The 20,469-nt window shown below is 47.8% G+C and overlaps 4 protein-coding genes and 1 non-coding gene across 5 annotated transcripts; 3 read left to right on the top strand and 2 right to left on the bottom strand.

Annotated features, from left to right (window-relative positions):
* The first annotated feature begins 2,885 nt into the window (after positions 1-2,885).
* Positions 2,886-6,900, top strand: LOC133885181 (homeobox-leucine zipper protein ROC9). The gene is made up of 11 exons (XM_062324849.1): positions 2,886-2,948; positions 3,092-3,348; positions 3,967-4,084; positions 4,174-4,377; positions 4,466-4,864; positions 5,005-5,106; positions 5,183-5,395; positions 5,718-5,892; positions 5,968-6,245; positions 6,323-6,409; positions 6,505-6,900. Exons 1-11 carry the CDS (start codon positions 2,886-2,888, stop codon positions 6,898-6,900), a joined length of 2,292 nt encoding a protein of 763 aa, XP_062180833.1.
* Positions 6,901-8,053: 1,153 nt separating this feature from the next.
* On the top strand, positions 8,054-12,825 carry LOC133921292 (aspartate aminotransferase, cytoplasmic). Its single transcript, XM_062366108.1, has 12 exons — positions 8,054-8,336; positions 8,490-8,561; positions 8,663-8,724; positions 9,320-9,403; positions 9,594-9,693; positions 9,782-9,902; positions 10,133-10,296; positions 10,434-10,571; positions 11,335-11,456; positions 11,573-11,667; positions 12,109-12,229; positions 12,491-12,825. Exons 1-12 carry the CDS (start codon positions 8,136-8,138, stop codon positions 12,570-12,572), a joined length of 1,362 nt encoding a protein of 453 aa, XP_062222092.1. The 5' UTR covers positions 8,054-8,135; the 3' UTR covers positions 12,573-12,825.
* A 389-nt stretch (positions 12,826-13,214) lies between these two features.
* Positions 13,215-16,328, bottom strand: LOC133921284 (rop guanine nucleotide exchange factor 9-like). The gene is made up of 8 exons (XM_062366096.1): positions 15,778-16,328; positions 15,438-15,676; positions 15,164-15,280; positions 14,938-15,092; positions 14,771-14,845; positions 14,328-14,603; positions 13,880-14,200; positions 13,215-13,790 (listed from the first exon to the last, which is right to left on the bottom strand). Exons 2-8 carry the CDS (start codon positions 15,670-15,672, stop codon positions 13,389-13,391), a joined length of 1,581 nt encoding a protein of 526 aa, XP_062222080.1. The 5' UTR covers positions 15,673-15,676; positions 15,778-16,328; the 3' UTR covers positions 13,215-13,388.
* Positions 16,329-16,852: 524 nt separating this feature from the next.
* TRNAY-GUA (transfer RNA tyrosine (anticodon GUA)) lies at positions 16,853-16,938 on the top strand. Its single transcript is given in 2 exon segments — positions 16,853-16,889; positions 16,903-16,938. It is a non-coding gene; the product is annotated as a tRNA-Tyr (tRNA).
* On the bottom strand, positions 16,934-17,859 carry LOC133889714 (uncharacterized). Its single transcript, XM_062330175.1, has 2 exons — positions 17,537-17,859; positions 16,934-17,423 (listed from the first exon to the last, which is right to left on the bottom strand). Exons 1-2 carry the CDS (start codon positions 17,672-17,674, stop codon positions 17,280-17,282), a joined length of 282 nt encoding a protein of 93 aa, XP_062186159.1. The 5' UTR covers positions 17,675-17,859; the 3' UTR covers positions 16,934-17,279.
* Positions 17,860-20,469: the final 2,610 nt, after the last annotated feature.

Below are 20,469 nucleotides of genomic sequence, written 5' to 3'. Positions count from 1 at the left end.
CGAATACTAGGTTCTACAGCAAATCAATTCATGACTTATCTCCACACAAAGGTTAAATCTTGAGAAAAAATCACTCAAGAATAAAGAGATGAACACCGGATGAAGAAGATCTCCAAGATGATGGTCTAAAAACAAAGGAATTCAAGATCTTATCATATATACATGTGTATGTGAATTTTATGCATTTATCATCAAGAAGAACAACCTCTCAAGGTATTAAAATTTTAGCTCAAAATGAAAAACAAAAATCAATACTGAAGGAAACCAAGAGAAGAAAACTAGAAGGATGGGAATTCAAGAATATAAAATAAAATAAACTTCATTACTCAAAGAATTCAACCATATTTTAAGCAGATTACAAAGATTTTCCTCTCAAAACTCTCACTATTACATAGGCTAAGCATTTATCCTCTTCTCCTCTAAAATCCTAGCATAATACTCTCATATGGGTGGCAAAAGGGGCTCAAATAGCTGGTTCATTCTCTCTCATAGCTCTACCCCTCTATTTACAAGCATAGAAAACTTGACCTCCAAGTTTTCTAACTTTTTCACAAAATACTTCTCTCTTGTAGTACACTCCTATCTACTATCGTGGGTATTTTGGTCCATTTTCTTCTCTATTCATCAGACGGTCTCGACACCTTCACGACTTGACTTTTCCTCGATGCAAGCTTTACGATGATGCCACGTACTCCTCCAATCCTCCCACGGTTCTGAGACCAAACCGTAAAACCCTAGCATGCTTCTCAAAGCGTGACTAGTCGCCATTTGTTTCCACCTGAAGCAAGCGCTTCGATAATGACACGTGTCCTTCATTTTGCAATCTTGACCGCCGGCAAGTCTCTCCCGATCTCGATTCCTCGAGCCACCTTGTCGCTTGCTCTAGTATCCCCATTCACTTGACTTTGTCAACATGCCATCTTCATCCTTCATTTCATGTTTTGCTTGACATTCATGCGTACAGCTAGGATCACCCTTGACTCCGTCCGACCCTCCTTGATCATCCAGCACCAAGCACCCGCTTAGCCACGATCACACGCCGTCGACCGTCAAGTTCCATCCGTCACCTATACACCTTGAAACAAGCAAACATATTTCTCCACACTCCAAAACATCTTCAGATTAACACAAAATTAAAAACTTCAACTCAGAGCACATCCTGTACAAAACGTGAACACTGGATGTTCCGGTGTGTTCTGCTCCTGAACACCAGATCATCCGGTAAGTATAACACTATCTGTTCCAGAATTTTTTTTTCTCTCTATAAGAAAAGATCCGATGAAAGCTTCCAGTGATCTCATATCCATCATTGGATAATCCAGCACGTACCAATCCACCGAACCATCCTTCTGCAACATCTCTAAAACAAAATGCCTGGTGCATTATCCGGTATTCATAATCTCAACACTGGACTATCTGGCGTACATAATCAAACTTGGTGTAAAATTTTTTCTCTCTACAGAAAATACTCCGGCACTCTCAAAGTCCATCACCAGACTATCCAGTGTTTGCTTCCATTTCTTCTTCAACGCTGAAAATACTTCAATGCTCACTTCACCGTAACACCGGAATATCTGGTGTAGTCAAAAAATTACATACCGGATGTTCCGGTAAGACATAATTTACTAGGCTCTGAAACAATTTACTCTAATTCAAACTATAGTTAGTCATAAATAAGATCACACACAAACTCATGCCTACCAAAATTATTTCAAATTCAACATTATCAATGACTCATCACATACAAATCAAGACACATTTTAACTTTATTTGTCAGTTACTTAGCACAGCATTCCAAAGAACATACGCAGCCAAAAAATCAGATCAAATTTGTTCTGTAGTATTGCACGATTGAACGCATGCGCTGAAACATGCGAATAGAGATCTTGTTATAGCTAGCAGCAGAGCAGGCGGTGTTCTTCGTTTCCACTGGGCCGGGACTGTTGGTTGATCTCGGCTAACAAACAGACCGAGTCCTAAGGGGCTAGACCCACCTACACGCGTCTTGATCGGAGGCGGAAACCAACTTTTGGTTTCGGTCCCGTTCCGTGCAGCGTAACAATAAATAAGGGGGAGCCGGCACCTACGTGATGATCCTTTTTTGGACGCAAGGGTTAGCCTCTTCCCAATATCTCAAAACTCTAACACGATCGTTAGGGCGTTGTCAACGGAGCAAAGACCGACGCCACTGCCGGCCTTCTCCCGACGTTCTGCATCAACATCGATCTCACCGAGCCAGCCACCACTACTTCGACTACACACCGGCTCCACCAATGATCTACTCCAACTCATCTACGCCTATACCGACGTGTTCACGCCTTTCATCTTTATCCGATAGCGTCACCGACAAACAGTTAGTGCTCACGTTTCCGCAATTAAGATATATCTGTTGTTAGAGCTAATGTTTATGTGAAATAGACCGTATCATGCATTAACAGGGACAACAAGAGGGGATCGAGATTCTTCGGGGTTGCTGGGCGATCTCCAGAACTACGACGGCACGACGCCGAGCAGTAGCTGGCTCTGGCCACAAGGCAGCCACTTTCAAATGCGTTTGCATCATCATATCTCATTCAAGAAGCAACGCCCGCTGCACACGTACCCTGCGCACATAACCACCATTCAATCCCTAACTGCCAGTCTCTGCCTCTCCTGCAAGCAGACACGAGGTAGCTAGTACCACTAGTCGTAAAGCCTCCTGCAGATCTCGCGCTCACGTAATTTCTCTGTTCGCTTCCTCTTCATGCCAATCGATAAAGCTTCTCAACCCTACAAAAGAAAGGTCCTTCGAGCCTGCAATCCATCGGCTATTCCATCTACGCTGCGCTCTCTAGCATAGGCGTTTCGGTCTCCAGCTGCTAGCTCCGTTGCCGGCCGGGCCGCACATGGGAACCAGCCAGCCACGCACCCAGGACTTCTTCCCAGCTCCGGCGCTCTCCCTCTCACTTGTCCGTCGCGGCCGATCGACCCTACCTCCTCGCATATTCATATAGCGCATGCATGCACCGTGCACGCATGGATATACGTACGAGTTCTCGTGCTTGATTTCGTGGGTTTCTTGACATGTGTCCGCTTTGTTTTCTTTGCGTAGGCGGGTGCATTCGCCGGGAATGCACCGGCGGCGGCGGGTAGAGAGGAAGGGGAAGAGGGCGACGAGGGAGATGGCGGGATTAGAGGCGGCCTGCGACCAGGCGACGCCGTGGAGATCAGCAGCGAGAACACGGGACCAGCCGGCAGCCAGTCCGGCGGTGCCTCCTGGGAGGAAGGCGGTCCTGACGGTGGGGGTGATAACAAGAAGAGAAAGAGCTACCACAGACACACCACTGAACAGATTAGGATCATGGAAGCGTGAGTTTTTATCCTCCCCTTTGCAATCTATTGTCACAGACGTTCTTGAGTCACGATCGACGACGTTGCTCAAGTTGAGCTCGCCATGGGTGAAACGCATCCGTGCATGCAAAAAGACACGAGTTTTGTTTAGGGAAGACACGGAGAGGTGTGCCTTGGGCCGGCCGGCCTAGGGATAAGGGCGTTAGAGGGAGAATAATTCTATAAAACCTAGTCTCGTATATTTGTGATCTAGATTTAATTTATAATGTGACATGTGATAAAAATTATCATAAAACTTATGATAAAATTAGAGAAAATCATGTGTGAGGAAAAAAATCGTCTTATGTCACACTATAATTTAAGTTTCGATCGCAAATACACAAAACCAGGTCTCATAGATTATTTTCGACGTTAGGGGTGCCTGATAAGGGCACATGGGCTAGAAAGATTCAAGCCCAGCAGGCACACAAGGCCTAAGAAAAAGTACACTAGCAGAACACATACAGTTGTCAGGATCAAAACCGTATTCACTCGAGGAAAACATACCTTATGCCACCCGAACTAAACGAAAGGTCCTGCAGATTCTTGTTGGCCCGCTGGCTGAGGTGTTTTGGATTCTGATCAAATGACCTGCAGGGTATTCAAGGAGTCCCCACATCCAGATGAGAAGCAGCGGCAGCAGCTCAGCAAGCAGCTCGGCCTCTCTGCACGCCAAGTCAAGTTCTGGTTTCAGAACCGACGAACTCAGATCAAGGTAGATTAGTCGCCCGCCACCGCATGCTTGCCGATCAATGAGCCACCGATTGCATGGCTACTGCTAACTTTTGGGTTTACTTTGTTCAGGCAATTCAGGAGCGGCACGAGAACTCGCTGCTCAAGTCCGAGCTGGAGAAGCTCCAGGAGGAGAACCGCGCCATGCGAGAGCTCATCAGGAAATCGTCAGACTGTCCGAGTTGTGGCGTCGCGACCTCCAGCGACGCCACCGCCGCCGCCGTGGTCACCGGAGAGCAGCTGCTGCGGCTGGAGAACACCAGGCTCAAAGCCGAGGTTTGCATGCATGCACCACCAAATCTTAGGCCTCTGCTACGTGGTTGCAAACACTGACACAGCGGAAGTGGAACACCGTGCCATTCAGATGGAGAGGCTTCGCGGGACGCTGGGAAAAGCCGCCGCCGATGAGCTTGCCTCCCCGGCCTTGCCGTCGTGCTCCGCGCGCACCATCCAGATCAACAGCAGGAGCTCGTTGGACGGCTACGTCGATGGCGGCGCCTTGGGCCACGACAAGACTAGGATCCTGAAGCTGACCGGCCGCGCGCTGGACGAGCTGACGACGATGTGCTCCTCCGGGGAGCCGCTCTGGGTACCGAGCGTAGAGACCGGTCGGGACGTTCTGGACTACGACGAGTACGTGCGGCTTTTCCGGTGCGACGACGATTCCGGCTACTGGCTGGCCGGGTGGTCGGTTGAGGCGTCCAGAGAAACCGGGGTTGTGTACCTTGACACGACGCAGCTTGTGCGTGCTTTCATGGATGTGGTATACCATCAATCTTCGCATAACCTGTTCACTACTTCAGTTTTTTTATATAATGTTCAGTAATTCAGTGTGTGCGGAGATTGTGAATGTACACAGTGCACGAGTCACCTAATTTGCATCTCTGAATTTTTTTTATGCAGAACCAATGGAAGGAGCTGTTTCCTTCCATGATCTCGAAAGCGTCGACGCTGGGTGTGATCCATGCAGGCGATAACGATGACCAAGACGGCGTCGTGCAATTGGTAATCCAAGACATGTTGTCATCTCCTCCTGATAGAAGAATGATCTATGTAAATTCTGACCGTTTGCTGCCTTCAGATGTTTGCAGAGCTCCAGATGCTGACACCGATGGTGCCCGCAAGAGAGCTCTACTTCCTTCGCCACTGCAAGAAGCTTGCTACAGATAAATGGGCTATCATGGACTTCTCCTTTGACAAGGTTGAACCTGCTGCACAAACGTCGTCGACGGAGAAGTCCTTGAGGAAGCCCTCAGGGTGCATCATAGAAGAGCAGACCAACGGCCGTTGCAAGGTAACACAATTCCACGAACAGTTCGAACAGATTTCTTTATTTCGAACAGATTTCTTCTCTTTGACGAAAGGCCTCGGTGTGCCCTTGCATGTTAATGACGTCCCGGAATTTACATAGTGTCCTCATCTATCTATTATGCCATAGCGTAGTATGGCGTGAACGGAAGGTGTGTGTCGAGCATGTAGTTGCTTACGATTGTAATCAAATTTTGAGTAACCTATAAAGAACCCTCTTTATTCGCAAAAAAAAAAAAGTAATAGCCGTTTTTTGGACCAAATTGCTCTGTGCAAGGGCTAAGGATTCATGTGTCATGTGCGAACAGGTGACCTGGGTAGAGCACACCACATGCCGCAAGGCCACGGTCCCGTCGATGTACCGGACGGCGACCGCAGGCGACCTGGCGTTCGGCGCGAGGCGCTGGGTGGCGGCGCTCCAGCTCCAGTGCGAGAGGATGGTCTTCTCGGTGGCGACCAACATTCCGACGAGGGACTCGAGTGGTAGAGACCGCTGCTGATATGCATCGTATGCCGCATGGCTGATGGCCAGCTTATAACAGGAGAACGCTTGCGCAGGGGTTCCCACGCTCGCAGGCAGAAGGAGCGTCCTGAAACTCGCGCACCGGATGACATCGAGCCTGTGTCGCGGCATCGGCGGATCGCGGGACCTGGCATGGAGCAAGGCATCGAATGCTGACGCCGGTTGCGACATCCGGGTGACGTCCCGGAAGAACGCCGGCGACGACCCTGGTGAGCCGCAAGGGCTGATCTCCTGCGCCGTGCTGTCGGCTTGGCTGCCGGTGGGTCCGACGGCTCTCTTCGACTTCCTGAGGGATGAAACACGGCGGCACGAGGTGAGTGAATCTTTTTCATCAAATCGTTGCATTGCATGACCACGTAGGCCGTGATCTTTTTCGTCAAATCGTGACAGTGGGACATGATGCTACCTGGACGATCCGTTCAGAGCTGCGTGAATCTAGCGAAGGGGAAGGACCGCGGCAACCGCGTCACGGCCTACGTAAGTTTCAGCTCGATCGTTGGCAACAGAAGCTCAACTAATCTCAGATGGAAAACCAATCTGATCGATCACACTGCTGCTTTCGGATGTCTCAGGCTGCGAAATCATCCGCGGCGGAGCAGAATGGCAAGTGGATCCTCCAGGACAGCTGCACCAACCCCTGCGAGTCGATCGTCGCGTACGCGCCGATCGACGCCGCGATCCTGCAGCCGGTGATCGACGGGCACGACTCGAGCAGCGTTGCCGTCCTGCCGTGCGGCCTCGCGGTGATGCCGGACGGGCTGGACTCCAGGCCCGCGGTGATCACGTCGAGGAAGGAGGACAGGACCGCGGAGGCGGCGGGGTCGCTGGTCACCGTGGCGTTCCAGGTGCTGTCCAGCTCGTCGCCGACGGATGACGCGCTTCCACCGGATTCCGTGGAGACCGTGACGGACCTGGTCTCCTGCACATTGAGCAACATCAAGAAAGCACTGAGGTGCGAGGACTTCTAATTCACGGGAGGTTTGGCGCGCGAAGATGATGTCACGTCGTGCAAGCGGACTCGAATCTTGTTTGCATAAGGATTTACGATGCAATCTTCCTACAGAACACATATAGACGCAGGATGTGTACAGCTGAAAGGATCTCATACATACTTGGATGTTGGAACGTGTAGAATCGTGTCACAAACTCAATAGTGAACTTTGTTGTTCGTTGTGAGCTCAGTATTGATCTCCCAATTTCTTCAACGGATCCGGCCACCGCACGACGTGATCTCCCAATCTCTACACTGAGACCGGACCATTACCGGTCTCTTCAACAGATTCGGCCACCGGATCGCTCTGTACGTCGATCTCCCAATCGTGTATGCCCCTTGTGCACGGACTAGAGCTTCGGCAAAAATAATATCGGCATACATATGGATGAAGTTTTGCTTTTTCTATCATAAGACTCAGAATGTACTCCGTTGAACTAAATATATACTTTTACTATGCCAAATAAATATACAAATAAACTAAAATAGTTACACAGATTTGATCATGGTGTACCCAACGTGCAACCCGCACACACCTCGATAACAAAACCGCACATCATGGAGCTTGCCCTTGCCGGCACGTTACGTTTTCCGAGACCGGTGTGGGATCGTCTAAGGGCATGTGCAGCATGTACCGGTGTGGGATCGTCTAAGGGCATGTGCAGCATATATATGTTATTATTTGAATTGACTGTAAGTAATTTAAATAACACTTAATTGTTAAATGATATGTGAAAAATTAAGATCACAAATAATAGACGTCATCCATATAATAGACAAAATAATATCTATAAGAATGATTGATTGATATTTTATATCGTATGTTAATTAATAGGTAATATCTTTCTTTTTTATTTTTTATTCGTCCACGTCAAATATAGATTTTTTTTCTTTTCTAAACTGTTGATGTCCCTAATTGTACTTGCAATAATAAACAAACCGCTCGGGCCACACGAGAATGGGTACAAAAATATCACTCTGCCACGCCTGCCCCACGCCTCCACGGCACCGAACAAGTTTCCGCGTGCGCACACGCCGCCACGGGTGCTCACCGAAAACAGCCGTCCACGTCAGTCCCCCGGCCGCGCCCGCGCCCGCCGTTTTATACGCGACCCGGCGGGCGCACCCGGGTCGCGCACGCTTTTCCCCACGTCCCCCTCGCTCTCGGTTCCCCCGCCCACACCGGGCACGCACGCGCCGCGGCGCGCCCAGATGGAACCCGCTAACGTGCGCGCGGCGCAGGAACCCAGCGCCGACCGCAGGTTAAGTACGCTGGTGCGCCACCTGCTGCCTTCCTCCCCACGAAGAACAGCGGACACCCCCGCCACCCTCGAATCGTTTCCCACCATGGCGTCGCAGGGATCCTCCGTCTTCGCCGCCCTCGCGCAGGCCCCGGAAGACCCCATCCTCGGGGTAAGCCCTTTCCTTCGCCTCCCCTTCCTTCCCCCGGCGATCTCACTCCCTGTTCGGCTGTTCCCCTGCCGGTCAGTCGCTGGGTTTCGACGCGATCGCGGGGCCTCGTGGATCTGCTCGGGGTGATCGGTGCTTATTTGGTTCCTGGCGCAGGTGACGGTCGCGTACAACAAGGATCCCAGCCCAGTTAAGGTCAACCTCGGCGTCGGGGCCTACCGGACCGAGGTGAGACGAGTTTTGGGGATTTTTTTTGTTGAACTTTTCTTCATTTTTGTTTTGGATTCGAGGTGGGTTTGACGCTCCGGTTCGTGTTTTGATCGGAGCAGGAAGGGAAGCCCCTCGTGCTGAATGTGGTCAGGCGCGCCGAGCAGATGCTGATAAATAATCCGTAAGTTTGATGCGAAATCAGATGATTCGCACGAGTTCGTCGCCTCCGAAGTAATTGAAATTTAAGGCTCCCACCAAGTGAAAAAAAATATCGGATTTAACTAATCACTAGATCTAAACTCTGGATAGTACCATCTAAAAAAAAACTCTGGATAATACACATCTTATCTTAGTTTGACTAATACTAACTATTTCACCAGATTAATTATTGACTCGTGTCTTGTGCTTGTAATTGTAAGTGATCTTTTTATTGTACCTAGTTCTTTCAACTATTTGAGCTATTTCCTCTGCTTAACACTGGGTCCGCTCTATTATACTGTCGTGTAGAATTAGCTAATGTAGTCAATCTTGCAGTTGCGGGTATCGATTTGCCTTCTGGTTTTTTGTTGTTACCTGGCCCATCATTTCTCTGTAGATGCACCTGGAAAGTTGACGCCAATTTCAATTTTTTGCGAGGGATACTTTGTCGTTTTGCAAGCACTGCAATGTGTCCTACTTTTATCGTGTGTATACTATCTTCTGCATGTGAAAAAGTGTCTGTGGAAACTTACGATCTTTGGAGCTTTATCTTACACTTATTTCCTTGCTATGGCTAGGTCACGTATTAAGGAGTACTTACCAATCACTGGGTTGGCTGAATTCAATAAGCTGAGCGCTAAGCTTATCTTCGGTGCTGACAGGTATTTTTCTGTGTGACTTATCCACCCATTTCCTCTCGTTGATGATATTTATGTGTCAACTGTGCGGTCTTCATATTGAAGTTTAAAATTGTTTTAACTTAATACAGTTTTCCTTCAATTTCCTAGCTACTTGTGGTTAATCCTAGTTTTACTAATTTAGAAAACTATTATTTTCTTTCAAATGTTCCAGTCCTGCTATCCAGGAGAACAGGGTTGCTACAGTACAATGCTTGTCAGGAACTGGTTCTTTAAGAGTGGGAGGTGAATTCCTTGCAAGACACTATCATGAAGTAAAGAACCATACTTGACTCCTTTTTTTTATTTGCTGCTACACTTGACTGTAATGCATGATTGCTAAATCATACACATATCTTCCAGCGCACTATCTACATCCCACAACCAACCTGGGGAAATCACCCAAAAGTATTCACCTTGTCTGGCTTGACTGTGAGGAGCTACCGCTACTATGATCCTGCAACCCGTGGACTTGATTTCAAAGGTATTAACTTCGATATTTCATGCTAGATTGAGTAGATCTGCTCTGATGATGTGAGTGTCTATGAGTTTCATGTGCAAGTTCACAAGTGTGTTATAAGTTCCATGTTCTTCTAAAAAATATTGTGCAATGCATACTTATTCCAAGATTGTGCACATATGTTCATTGGATTGTGGTAGGAGGTGCATGGACCTGTCTTATTTATCCAAGATTTGTTTCTCTTCTTTTTACAGGACTGTTAGAAGACCTCAGTTCCGCTCCTTCAGGTTCAATTGTACTGCTTCATGCTTGTGCCCACAACCCTACTGGAGTAGATCCTACCATTGATCAGTGGGAACAGATGAGGCAGCTGATGAGATCGAAATCATTGCTTCCATTCTTTGATAGTGCTTATCAAGTACATAACTGACCTACCTAATACTGAAAATTGATTTCACCTTGCAAAGTAATGCTGATATAGCTGTGGAAAAACACAGCTGGCTGTCTGATATCATCACCGGCCACAAATTTGTTGAATGTTTGTACACATGACAGGGCTTTGCTAGTGGAAGTCTTGATAAAGATGCCCAGTCAGTGCGCATGTTTGTTGCTGATGGTGGTGAGTTGCTCATGGCTCAAAGCTACGCCAAGAACATGGGATTGTATGGAGAGCGTGTTGGCGCTTTAAGCATTGTAAGAGATCTTCCTTCTAGTTCATGTTGATTTTACCTTAGTTCTCAGTCTGGAGATCAAGGTTGCGGGCATCTTCCTCTGCTGTTCACAGATTACAATATTACTGGTGAACATGTAAACCAGGGTCATCCTCCCCTTGTCTTTATAGATAACTAATATAACTTACAAACATGTAACTCTGAGCTTAATGTTATAGGGTTGATTGGTGCCTAGAAAATCCTGTTTTGTACGTGAAATTTGCCTTTTTGACTTTATTTCCTACTTGTCACTTGATTTATGTTGATGCCGAAAGTTTTAAGTGGACTATCGAATTGCCTTTGTTGTCTTTATCGGTTTGTTATGGGGAATAAGAAAGAAGTATATTTCAGTGAACAGTTGAGTTTGGCAATCACTTGTAGCCACTAACTACTAGTACAATTTTAGCCTTCAGCTAGGATTGATTTCTTTTGTCTTGTCTTCGAAACTAAAATGATATTTGTTAATGTAGCAATGTAGTCTTCAATGATGCAAAGTTACAGAGGAGAGTAAGAGAACACTCTGACTTTTACATACTTACTAGTTACAAATTGCATGACTCCAAAGATCTCTGATCTGTTAAAAAGGGCATGACTTTTATGCCTTCATTAGTTAATTGTTGAAAGAAGATACTTGTTCTAGATTGATATCCATCGGGATTAACTTTTATGGAGCATCCTTTCTTTTGTAAAGTGCTACTAGTGTATGAGCCTCAGAAGGTCATATTCATTGCAACTTCATGTTTCAGGTTTGTGGAAGTGCAGATGTAGCTGTTAGGGTTGAAAGTCAACTCAAACTTGTGATTAGACCTATGTATTCAAACCCTCCTCTTCATGGTGCCTCTATCGTGGCAACCATACTCAAGGACAGGTATTATTCTTGTTACTGTAGATGAGATTTGTTGCAATGCCATGTTTATGGGTGGATCCAAAGAATAACATGCAGTCCTTAATCCCTGTTGTTGACTATATTTCTGACTTTGTTAGAGAGATGTTCATCGAATGGACTGTGGAACTGAAGGCCATGGCTGATAGGATAATTAGCATGAGGCAACAGCTTTTTGATGCGCTGAAAGCCAGAGGTACTAGTTTCTGGCTACTCCTGTTTCCTCTCTGCTGGCAATTTGGTTAAATGTTCTTACCATTTCTTGCTTGATATTTTATTGCAACTATGCAACTTGGTGCCATTGGTCTTCTTTCTCTTAATACGTTTGCTCTAAGTTAACAGTTCTACTGCGGCTAGATGGTTATAGTAGTAACAAAAATCTTTTGGGTTGTCAGCAAGACAGCAACGATTTTACAATAATAGAGCTTCCTTTTTTCACCTTCAGAATTAATTTATCAAATTCCCCAGCTTAAAATCTTCATAATCCATGTGTAGTGTTTGGCGTGCACTGATAAAGCTGTGCTGGCAGTGTTTGTATAGATTTATCATATTTAAAAGGCTCTATGGTATATTTGGGCTGCGCCAGTCAGATCCTGGCCCTATCACAAAAGTGCTAACTCTTGTTAACATCATGCAGGAACGCCTGGAGATTGGAGCCACATCATTAAGCAGATTGGGATGTTTACATTCACTGGGCTCAAGAGCGAGCAAGTGGCCTTCATGAGGCAAGAATACCACATTTACATGACATCCGATGGGTAAATGTCTAATTCAACCATTTTACATAAGTTTGTAGCTGTATTTTTATACCTTTTAAGCTAGTTACTACTTAAAGGGGCTATGTTTGGAGGTCTTCAGTATCATATTTGTGATCGGTTCAGAAGTACTTTTAAGATCATACTTTTCAGCAACCTTGATCAGCTATCCAACGTTGATCTAGCGGCTAAGGTTAGTTTTTATTAGCTTATGAGGGAAGTCCCAACTGACACTGCTGTCTGGTATATATGTCCCTCTTGCAGGAGGATCAGTATGGCTGGTTTGAGCACCAAGACTGTGCCCCATCTTGCAGATGCCATTCACGCTGCAGTTACGCAGCTGTGAATGATAGCATCGCGCCTTCCGTGAATAAAATCTGAAACGCCTACAGCAGTGTCCTAAGGATTCAGCTAGTGGTATTTACTGGCTGACCTCCTGTAATTTGCCTTGTAATACACATGTTCGACTCTGTTATTGGGGCAGTTTTGTACTGACGGATTAAAGATTATGGTGTTTTCCGATCTCTTAATAAGATGCACATGTAATGCTTTTACTCCGCAGTGATAATTATTTATCTTGCAGCGGTAGGAGTAATAGTTCAGTTTGTGAAGCTGCACTTTGGCTGCTGTATTTTTCCTCAGTTCAGAGGTTTGTTAATTAGTAATAGTATGTCTTACTGCTTATTCAAGTGGTAACTAAGGGTCAAAATTATGATTCTAGAATATACTTTGTGCTTGCAATGCTTTGTAGCTGTGCTGATTGGTACTTGTTTTACTCCAAAAAAGGTGCCGCTTGGGCTCAGTTTATGGCTGGAAAATGGATACAGCAGTTGCCATGCTTCTGTATTTCCAGTGTTAGCAGGTTCAGGGCTTGATTATTTACTATCTCACATCTGTACGTTGGAAGTCATGAGCTCTAAATTTCTCTATTTATTGATGTCTCTAGATCTGATCATCTGATACATTAGTCTGCCCGTTGGAATCGTACTCGCCAGTCTGCAAAATCAGGAAGTCAAATAGTCAACACGACGGGCTACCCAAGCGAGAGCCTAGTTTGATCCAACATATATATGTACACTACTGCACACGATACATTCAAAATCTCGTGCCGCGCCGTCGTCTCTAATGGCGACCTGTCGGGCTTCTATGCCCCGTGCCGTCTCTAATGGCGACCTGTCGGGCTTCTATGCCCACCGAGGAAGTCCAGCTTCTCCATGTACGTCTGCTTCAAGTTCGTCATGATGTTGGGCAGTTTCATCAGCCTTCCGTCGTCCTGCGCCGGCGGCTCGGGGGGCGGCGGGGGCGACCTGTCGTCGTTCTTCGCCTCGGCGTCGCCGGTCCAGCCCATGAAGTCCAGCAGTGTCATGCTTTGATCCTCCTCCTCGCCTGCCTCCTGGGGTTCATGGCGTTCCGCGGCCTCCTCTGCCGCTGGCGGCGCGTTCTTCTTGGCCTTCTCCTTGGCGAGGTTGTCGGCGTCGATGACGTCCTCTATCTGGGACATGACGTTGAAGGCCACGCTCTCCAGGACCCTGGAGTAGCTCTCCAGGAGTGAAAACCCGACGTCCTAGTGGCCAAGGCAATACATTACTCCAGCTGACAGAGCAAGATCGCCAAGAAAATTAGCAGAAACCACCAAGTGTTGTGCATCCTCACCCTGTTTTCTTGTATCTTGGCGATGTCTAGGGTGGACTGGGGGATGCCGGGAAACCTGTGCTTGATGATGAGCAGAAGCGTCTGCGCCCGCTCCTCGAACTGCTCCCTCTTCTCCTGGCTGACGGCGGAGCCCCACGCCGACTTGCCGTCCTTGTTGTGCACCTTCCTGTTCCAGATGATCACCGACGCCTCGATCCGGTCCTTGAGGTCCAGGATCTTGTGCTCCGACGTTAGGTCCACCGTCGACAGGAACACGTCCGGGTCGAACTCCACGTCCGTGATGATCCGGTACAGCGCGTCCCCGAGGCTCGCCCTCCCGTTCTGCCACAAGCCAGCCCAGGAAAACAATTCATCAGTTCAATGGCCAACTCAGAGCAAGTTTGGACAAACTGTTTGTGCATCGTCGATTGATCATGTGAAGAAGGGACGTGAGTAGTGATCACTCAACCTTGGGGAGAGTGTCTAGATACGTCTCCGGGATGTTCATCTCCATGAGGCAGTTGGCGTTGATGGCCATCGCCGCCTTGAGCACCTGGTTCACCAGCTCCTTCTGGTGCTGGAGCCAGCCTCTGGAGGACGGGGATAGCCCGTTCGGAGGGACCTTGACGATCGGTATCCACCACTTCTCATCTGACCTTTGCGACCCTTCATTGTCACTATCTGGACACGAGTCGCGCTTCACGTACCAAAACTCGTTGCGGTCCTTGAAGTTGTCGAGGTAATCCTGCTCGCGGTGAAGACCAGAGAGTTAACATCTTCTCCGGACTCCAGACTGTTTCAGACTTTCAGTAATGCGTGTGCCGATCCAGTGGTAAGCCTTTCAAGTTTCCAGCCAGTAGACAAGAAATTCTGTAAGCGTCGAGATATCGATCGGAAGATGACGGCGCTTACCAGAAGCATCGTGTCGATTTTGCGCAGCGCTGGTATGTTCGCCTGGAGATCCCTTCTCTGTTGCGTCCCCATCACCTGCGACGAGCAGAATCAGATAACAGAATATTAGAACCGGAGAGGAAGATGCTCGATCTGGGAATGGCAATGGCATGCAGAGGTTGCCCAACCTCCATTTCGGTGCCGTTGTCCAGGACTTGTTTCTTGGCGACGAACTCGACGATGTGATCGGCGACGGACAGAAGCCAGCCGACTTCTTTCTTCCACCTCGCCTTTCTGTCCGGGGCCATGGGCTCCAACTTCCGTTGCTCGCCGAAGACAGAAGCTGATGAACGGCGCAGATGAAAATTGGTGATCTCACCACAGAGATTACAATCTTGGCAAGTAGCCAGTCACCTGCGAGATTGGTGATGGCGTTGGAGAGGGCGAGCGCGGAGGGCACCCCTTTCCCGGACCCCGACATGTCCTCCCCGAGTAGCAGCTTGGCGAACTTCTCCTTCATCAGCTCCATCTCTGCATGCAACGCAACACGCAAGCGTCTGACGCCTCGTCGAAACCGGAGCCGCGCGCGAAGCGCAAGTGTGACAGACTCGACGCACTGGTCCAAGATCGCGTGGCGTACACGCAGTTACACGCGCGCCGGCCGGCTGACCGACCGATCTCGACTTACCGGAATGTCCCCCGCCGTGGTCATCCTTGGCGAGGCGCGACTTGGGCGCGGCGCTGTCCTTGTCGAGCACGGCGCCGATCTTGAGCGACCCGCCCGGCGGCTCGTTGTTGGACCCCTGGCTCCTGAACATGAGCTCCTCGTCGGCCGGCAGGCCCCGATCCTCCTCCAGCACCATGCTCTGCGACCGCCGCACCGAGCTCCGCCGCTCCAGCTGCGCCCCGCCGCTCGCCGCCATCTATCTTCCGTCAAATCATCACACCCCCATGACGACGGCAGCAAAAAGGATTCGATGGCGGGACATGAAAACGGAGAGAGAAAGATCACCATGATGCCGGCGTACCTGTAAAGGGTGCAACTTTCGGGGCCTCGAGCGGAGCGCGAGAATCGCAATGTCGCCGGAAAGGATGAGCCAAGATTATGCGCGCGCAGAGAGAAAACCAAAAAGAAAGACGGGGTCGAATGATTAGCTCCGAATGGATGATTCCTGTGGGTCTCTGCAATCCAAGAATTCGGTTCCTTCCATCATCAATCCGTCTTGTCCTGGTGGCGAAGGGAAAAGGGGAGTATAATTATGGAGGGGCACTCGCTTTATTATTAGAAAGCGCGTGCCATTCTTAGCCTCCCTGCTTCCGGCATTGAGCGGTCGGGGAGTGGGTGGCAACTAGAAGAGGAGGAAGAAGCTCTCTCGCTCCTTCTTGCTCGATACGTGGTCTACTCTACTTGTTCACCCACACAGATATGAGCGTGAGCGGATTGTCGAATTTGTTTGTGCATGAAACCCAAGAGAGTATACTAGTTCTCTGAGGAACGTGGCTAGTGTAAAAGAACTCTCCGTGATGAACCCGTACCAGCTGAACGCCACAGCCTCATCATCCGTTGGTATGCTGTATGCATCAAAATTTCCAAATGATGTCCTTCTATGTCAGGGGATGTAGCTAGAAACTTCTAGACAAACAACTTACTAGTATCGCGTACCAAATCAAGAGACAATCTGGTCAACTTTGCCTGTCTGGAATGTGAATATGCCATCTTCACGTAACATGTCCCTGGCTAATAGTTGCTGCAATCGAAGCCACAGTTCAGCAAGATCGTACATCTTCATTGAATGGCCTCAGTTGCAGGTACCAATAACGCCATCAATATATATCCACCTCACTTTCTGTCGGTCCATCCTCCAGTCTATCGGCAACCAGTTCCTGAACTCTACGTTTGAATCCATACTGCAAATACTGAACGTTGGTGCTACTACAGTAAGGGCTCTTGGATCAAAATGACTTTTTCATGCGTAAAATATGCAGATGAAAGCGAGGAGATGGTGAAATAACAGAATACGATCGATGTATGCCGTCTCGTTTACGCATGAGAGAACTTACAAATCACAGAATATTATAATTCCAAGAGATACATTAACGCATCCGACCTTAGCTCAGTTGGTAGAGCGGAGGACTGTAGTATGTGCAGATGAATCCTTAGGTCGCTGGTTCGAATCCGGCAGGTCGGAATTTTTTTTGCTTATTTTTTTAAAAAATTCATTACAAATATGGACTGCGGTGTGCAGGTCTGATCCTATTGGATCTGCTTGCTGCCAAGAATTCCTTACCGTGATCCCCTATAATTTCAACAATTCATTCGCATTCCAATTTTGAATCAATTCATCCGTATGAATTTCATATACGCATGCGTATTTTCTCCAAAAAAAAATAATAAATACCCACACCCTACTTGCAATCTCCCACTGCGTTGCATCTTATCCTGCGAGTACATTTTGACATTCACACTAGCTGCCGTCTCGTCGACATCAAGACCGGAGCGGCACAAGAATAAGGCCGTGATTGCTAGCTGTTACGCTGCTGCCCCTTTGAAGACGAGGAACCTGAGCGACTCCAGCCTGAAGTAGATGAAGCTTCCTTTGCTGTGCGTGAAGTAGCAGCCGAAGCTGGAGCCCACGACGCATTGCCATCCCGGGCCATGGATCGTGTCAAACTCCTGCAGCCATCCATCCAATCGAGTTTTTATTTTTTATTCATCTCCACTTGTACGCTTATTGAGTCTCCATCTTCGAGAGCAGATGGTTGACAGGTTGAGGATGGGACGATTACCTTCTTGATGTGAGCCGCGATGCTCCGGCAGTCGAGGACGTCGAAGCGGTCGAGGGCCCTGGACGCCGCCGACATCGCCTGCGCCTGCATCTTCACCGGCATGTCGGTGTCCTCCACCATCGCCTTCCCTTCCAGCATCGTCTCCGCTCTCTTCCTGTCCTGCTGGCACGCACCGCTCTATGATTATGATCCCAAGGAGGAGAAAACACACAGAGACGCGAGCAGATATGTGTGCTACTCCGTCCTCCTCGATCCATATATAGACAGAGGACGCGTACAGGGATGTCACATTGATTATGAAGGAAAATAGATCTTTAAAAGTGAGGAGCTCTGTCTACAAGATATAGGCCATAATCATGAGGGTATGTGAAGGTCATGTGGACCGTTTGCAAGCTCCGTCACATAGACCGGAGCTTGGGCCCTAGAGGCACAGTTTTTAATCGTTCGGTGCTGTGATTAGTTTGTGATTTGTGAACCTGGAAACGATGGGCGTTTTGCCGGGTTGGATATGGTCACGTCCAATCTTTCGCTGGGGTGGGCGTGTGGATTTCGGCGTGCCGATCGATTTCGCAAAACCCGGGCTTGTAATTCAAAGAGCAACATAGCAAATACGGAATGGCTTGATAGTGGTCTCTCTATCCATGGCGTGTACTCCACATCAGCGCGAGGCTGGAAAGTCTCCGGGCTGATCTGATCTCCGCGTATAAAGAAATCAGCTGGGCCTAGTTTATTCGTAGCATGCGTTCCGGATGGGAGCTCGGTCCTGATCCACGGGTACACACATCCCTGTGTGCAGCCCACCCTTGCTCTCCTTTTGTTTTCGAAAGGACCTTGCTCTCCTAATCCACGGGAATATTTCGAGGGTATGGCATGTCAATCGTGTGGCACGGTTGCAGGTTGCAACCAACCATTTCATTCCCCGCTAATTCACTTGTACTGCGCATGTATGAAATTCATGAAATTTGTTAGTGTTTGTCCGTGACGAGTTTTAGTTCTTTGTTGAGGTAATTCATCTGCACATTTTCAGTCCTCGGAAAGAAAGATCTACAGCTGCTAATGCTACATTGGGACTACATGCGTGTGCAAGTTTTTCCATTTTTTTAGCGGTTAGCGGAGCGTGTGCTTTTGCTGGGCCATCATGCCCACGGACGCTACAGCCCACATATCTTCAAACAACCCAGCGCTTGCACCTCCGTCGGCCCATGAGCGTAGAACGGCCCGGCCGCACCGCGCGTCCAGACCGAAACCGTCGATGGCAACGTGCGGAGAACGGACCGCGCCCCTCCTGCGCGGAGCGCCCGGGCGGAAACCGCCAGTCACGCCGCTGCAGGGGCGTGCCGCGTACGTAACGTAGCCCGCCGCCGAAGCGCCAACACGCCGCACCGCGCTCGCGCTAGCTTACCACCGTCCTCCTCCCGTGCGGACTGTGGATGCAGCCACGCGCGGGAGAATTTTTTATATATATATTTTCAAATATTTAAAGATTACTTAGTTTAAATAAGATCTCGTCCATTGAACAGATGAGATTTTCTGATCCTATCTGCAGTGAATTTAATAATCGGAATGAGAAAGATATCATCTATTCAACAATCGAGAACTTACTCCCGCCCGTTGAACAGGCGAGACCTTCGTAGCTATGACGCCACGTGGACCCACCCAAAAAGTCTCGTCCGTTCAGCGGGCGAAATCTTTTGAGTATTTAGACCGGTGCGGCTGGCCCTACCAACATCAGTATCTTATTTCATTCCTATTTAGCCAAGAGGAGAGGAAAGGAGAGGGAGGAGAGCGGAGGGAGATTTATGCGGTGAAAGCCTTGCTGGAAAAAAGAGGTAATTTTTTTTATGTTTTTTAACAAAGCCGATAGGATAGCAACTAGTGCTAGATTTTGATATAGATTAGATATTAGATTTAGGTTTTGTTTTACAAAGTTATTAAGATATTCACTAAACATAAGTTAAAATGTAAATCTAGTTTTAGAATTAGGGTCAGATATAGTTCCACAATTAGATTATATTTATACGTATATTTTAGCAATTAGATGTAGTATTTAGACATATGTTAGGTATTAGATGTGGGATTTAGACATAGTATAGTCATAATTGATATGATAGATGTAGTATTTAGATATGTTTGGTGTAGCGAATCATGAATATGTTGTTGTAGTATAGATTACATGTTGGGCTACGTTTGTAATGAATTTTACATTATAGATGTAGTTTAACATGATTCTTTCTATTCTATCGCAATACTGTCATAGTTTTTGTTGATGTTTGTCAGGTATGTCGGATATATGACCGTTAATGATTTTTTACAGGAACTGTGAAATCTTATATGATCCGAAAGGGGTAGTATTGTCTGTATTTAAGTCAATAGACAAATGTATATCTAGACTAATACACAAAAGTGTTGGACACTTGTATGCTTAGTTGATGCGGGGTTTCAAAATAGACCCCGAGGTTCAAGAGATGACCATTAGCATTATGAGCAACCTTTTCAGAGAAGGTGTGTATCGGGAGGTGTTCCCTCTCTAGGAAGATGAAGTGTGGAAGAGGTACCTGTAGGATGTTGTACACAAAGATTGACCTCCTATGTTGCTTGTGCAATGGAAGAATAAGGAGGCAATTGGTGAGATACAGGTTAGAGGGTACGCGGAGGAGGAGGGTGATGAGGAAGAGTATGGTGAAGATGTCGATCCGGATGGTGTATATTCATCGGATTATCCAATTGAACTGACCGGTGAGACAGATGAGGGGGAACGAATCCCTTCTCTAATTGAACAGATAGAGCAGGATGATCTTCGGGCTGATGGAACTCCTGAGTATGACATCTCGGATGATGAGGACAATACTTCGGTTCCCACGGACTGGAACAATCCAAACTTTAACAAACTTATGGTGAATGAGGGGATCAAGTGGCCTGAGAGTATAAGCAGA

This window comes from Phragmites australis, chromosome 1, assembly GCF_958298935.1.
Source record: "Phragmites australis chromosome 1, lpPhrAust1.1, whole genome shotgun sequence".
Taxonomy (NCBI): domain Eukaryota; kingdom Viridiplantae; phylum Streptophyta; class Magnoliopsida; order Poales; family Poaceae; genus Phragmites; species Phragmites australis.
Note: the sequence above shows the minus strand (reverse complement) of the source record. Positions and strands in the feature narration are given on the sequence as shown.

Bases quoted from the DNA above. Each gene is read 5' to 3' on its own strand.
- LOC133921284 (XM_062366096.1), bottom strand. From the start codon at position 15,672: ATGGCGGCGAGCGGCGGGGCGCAGCTGGAGCGGCGGAGCTCGGTGCGG. The intron at 15,093-15,163 runs GTGACTGGCTAC...GCCGTTCATCAG, and splicing joins CGCCATCACCAATCTCGCAG to CTTCTGTCTTCGGCGAGCAA. The intron at 14,201-14,327 runs GTTGAGTGATCA...GGCTTGTGGCAG, and splicing joins ATCTAGACACTCTCCCCAAG to AACGGGAGGGCGAGCCTCGG.
- LOC133921292 (XM_062366108.1), top strand. From the start codon at position 8,136: ATGGAACCCGCTAACGTGCGCGCGGCGCAGGAACCCAGCGCCGACCGC. The intron at 8,337-8,489 runs GTAAGCCCTTTC...TTCCTGGCGCAG, and splicing joins CGGAAGACCCCATCCTCGGG to GTGACGGTCGCGTACAACAA. The intron at 11,457-11,572 runs GTATTATTCTTG...TGACTTTGTTAG, and splicing joins GCAACCATACTCAAGGACAG to AGAGATGTTCATCGAATGGA.
- LOC133889714 (XM_062330175.1), bottom strand. From the start codon at position 17,674: ATGCTGGAAGGGAAGGCGATGGTGGAGGACACCGACATGCCGGTGAAG. The intron at 17,424-17,536 runs GTAATCGTCCCA...GGATGGCTGCAG, and splicing joins TCGCGGCTCACATCAAGAAG to GAGTTTGACACGATCCATGG.
- LOC133885181 (XM_062324849.1), top strand. From the start codon at position 2,886: ATGGGAACCAGCCAGCCACGCACCCAGGACTTCTTCCCAGCTCCGGCG. The intron at 2,949-3,091 runs GTCCGTCGCGGC...TTCTTTGCGTAG, and splicing joins CGGCGCTCTCCCTCTCACTT to GCGGGTGCATTCGCCGGGAA. The intron at 6,410-6,504 runs GTAAGTTTCAGC...CGGATGTCTCAG, and splicing joins GCAACCGCGTCACGGCCTAC to GCTGCGAAATCATCCGCGGC.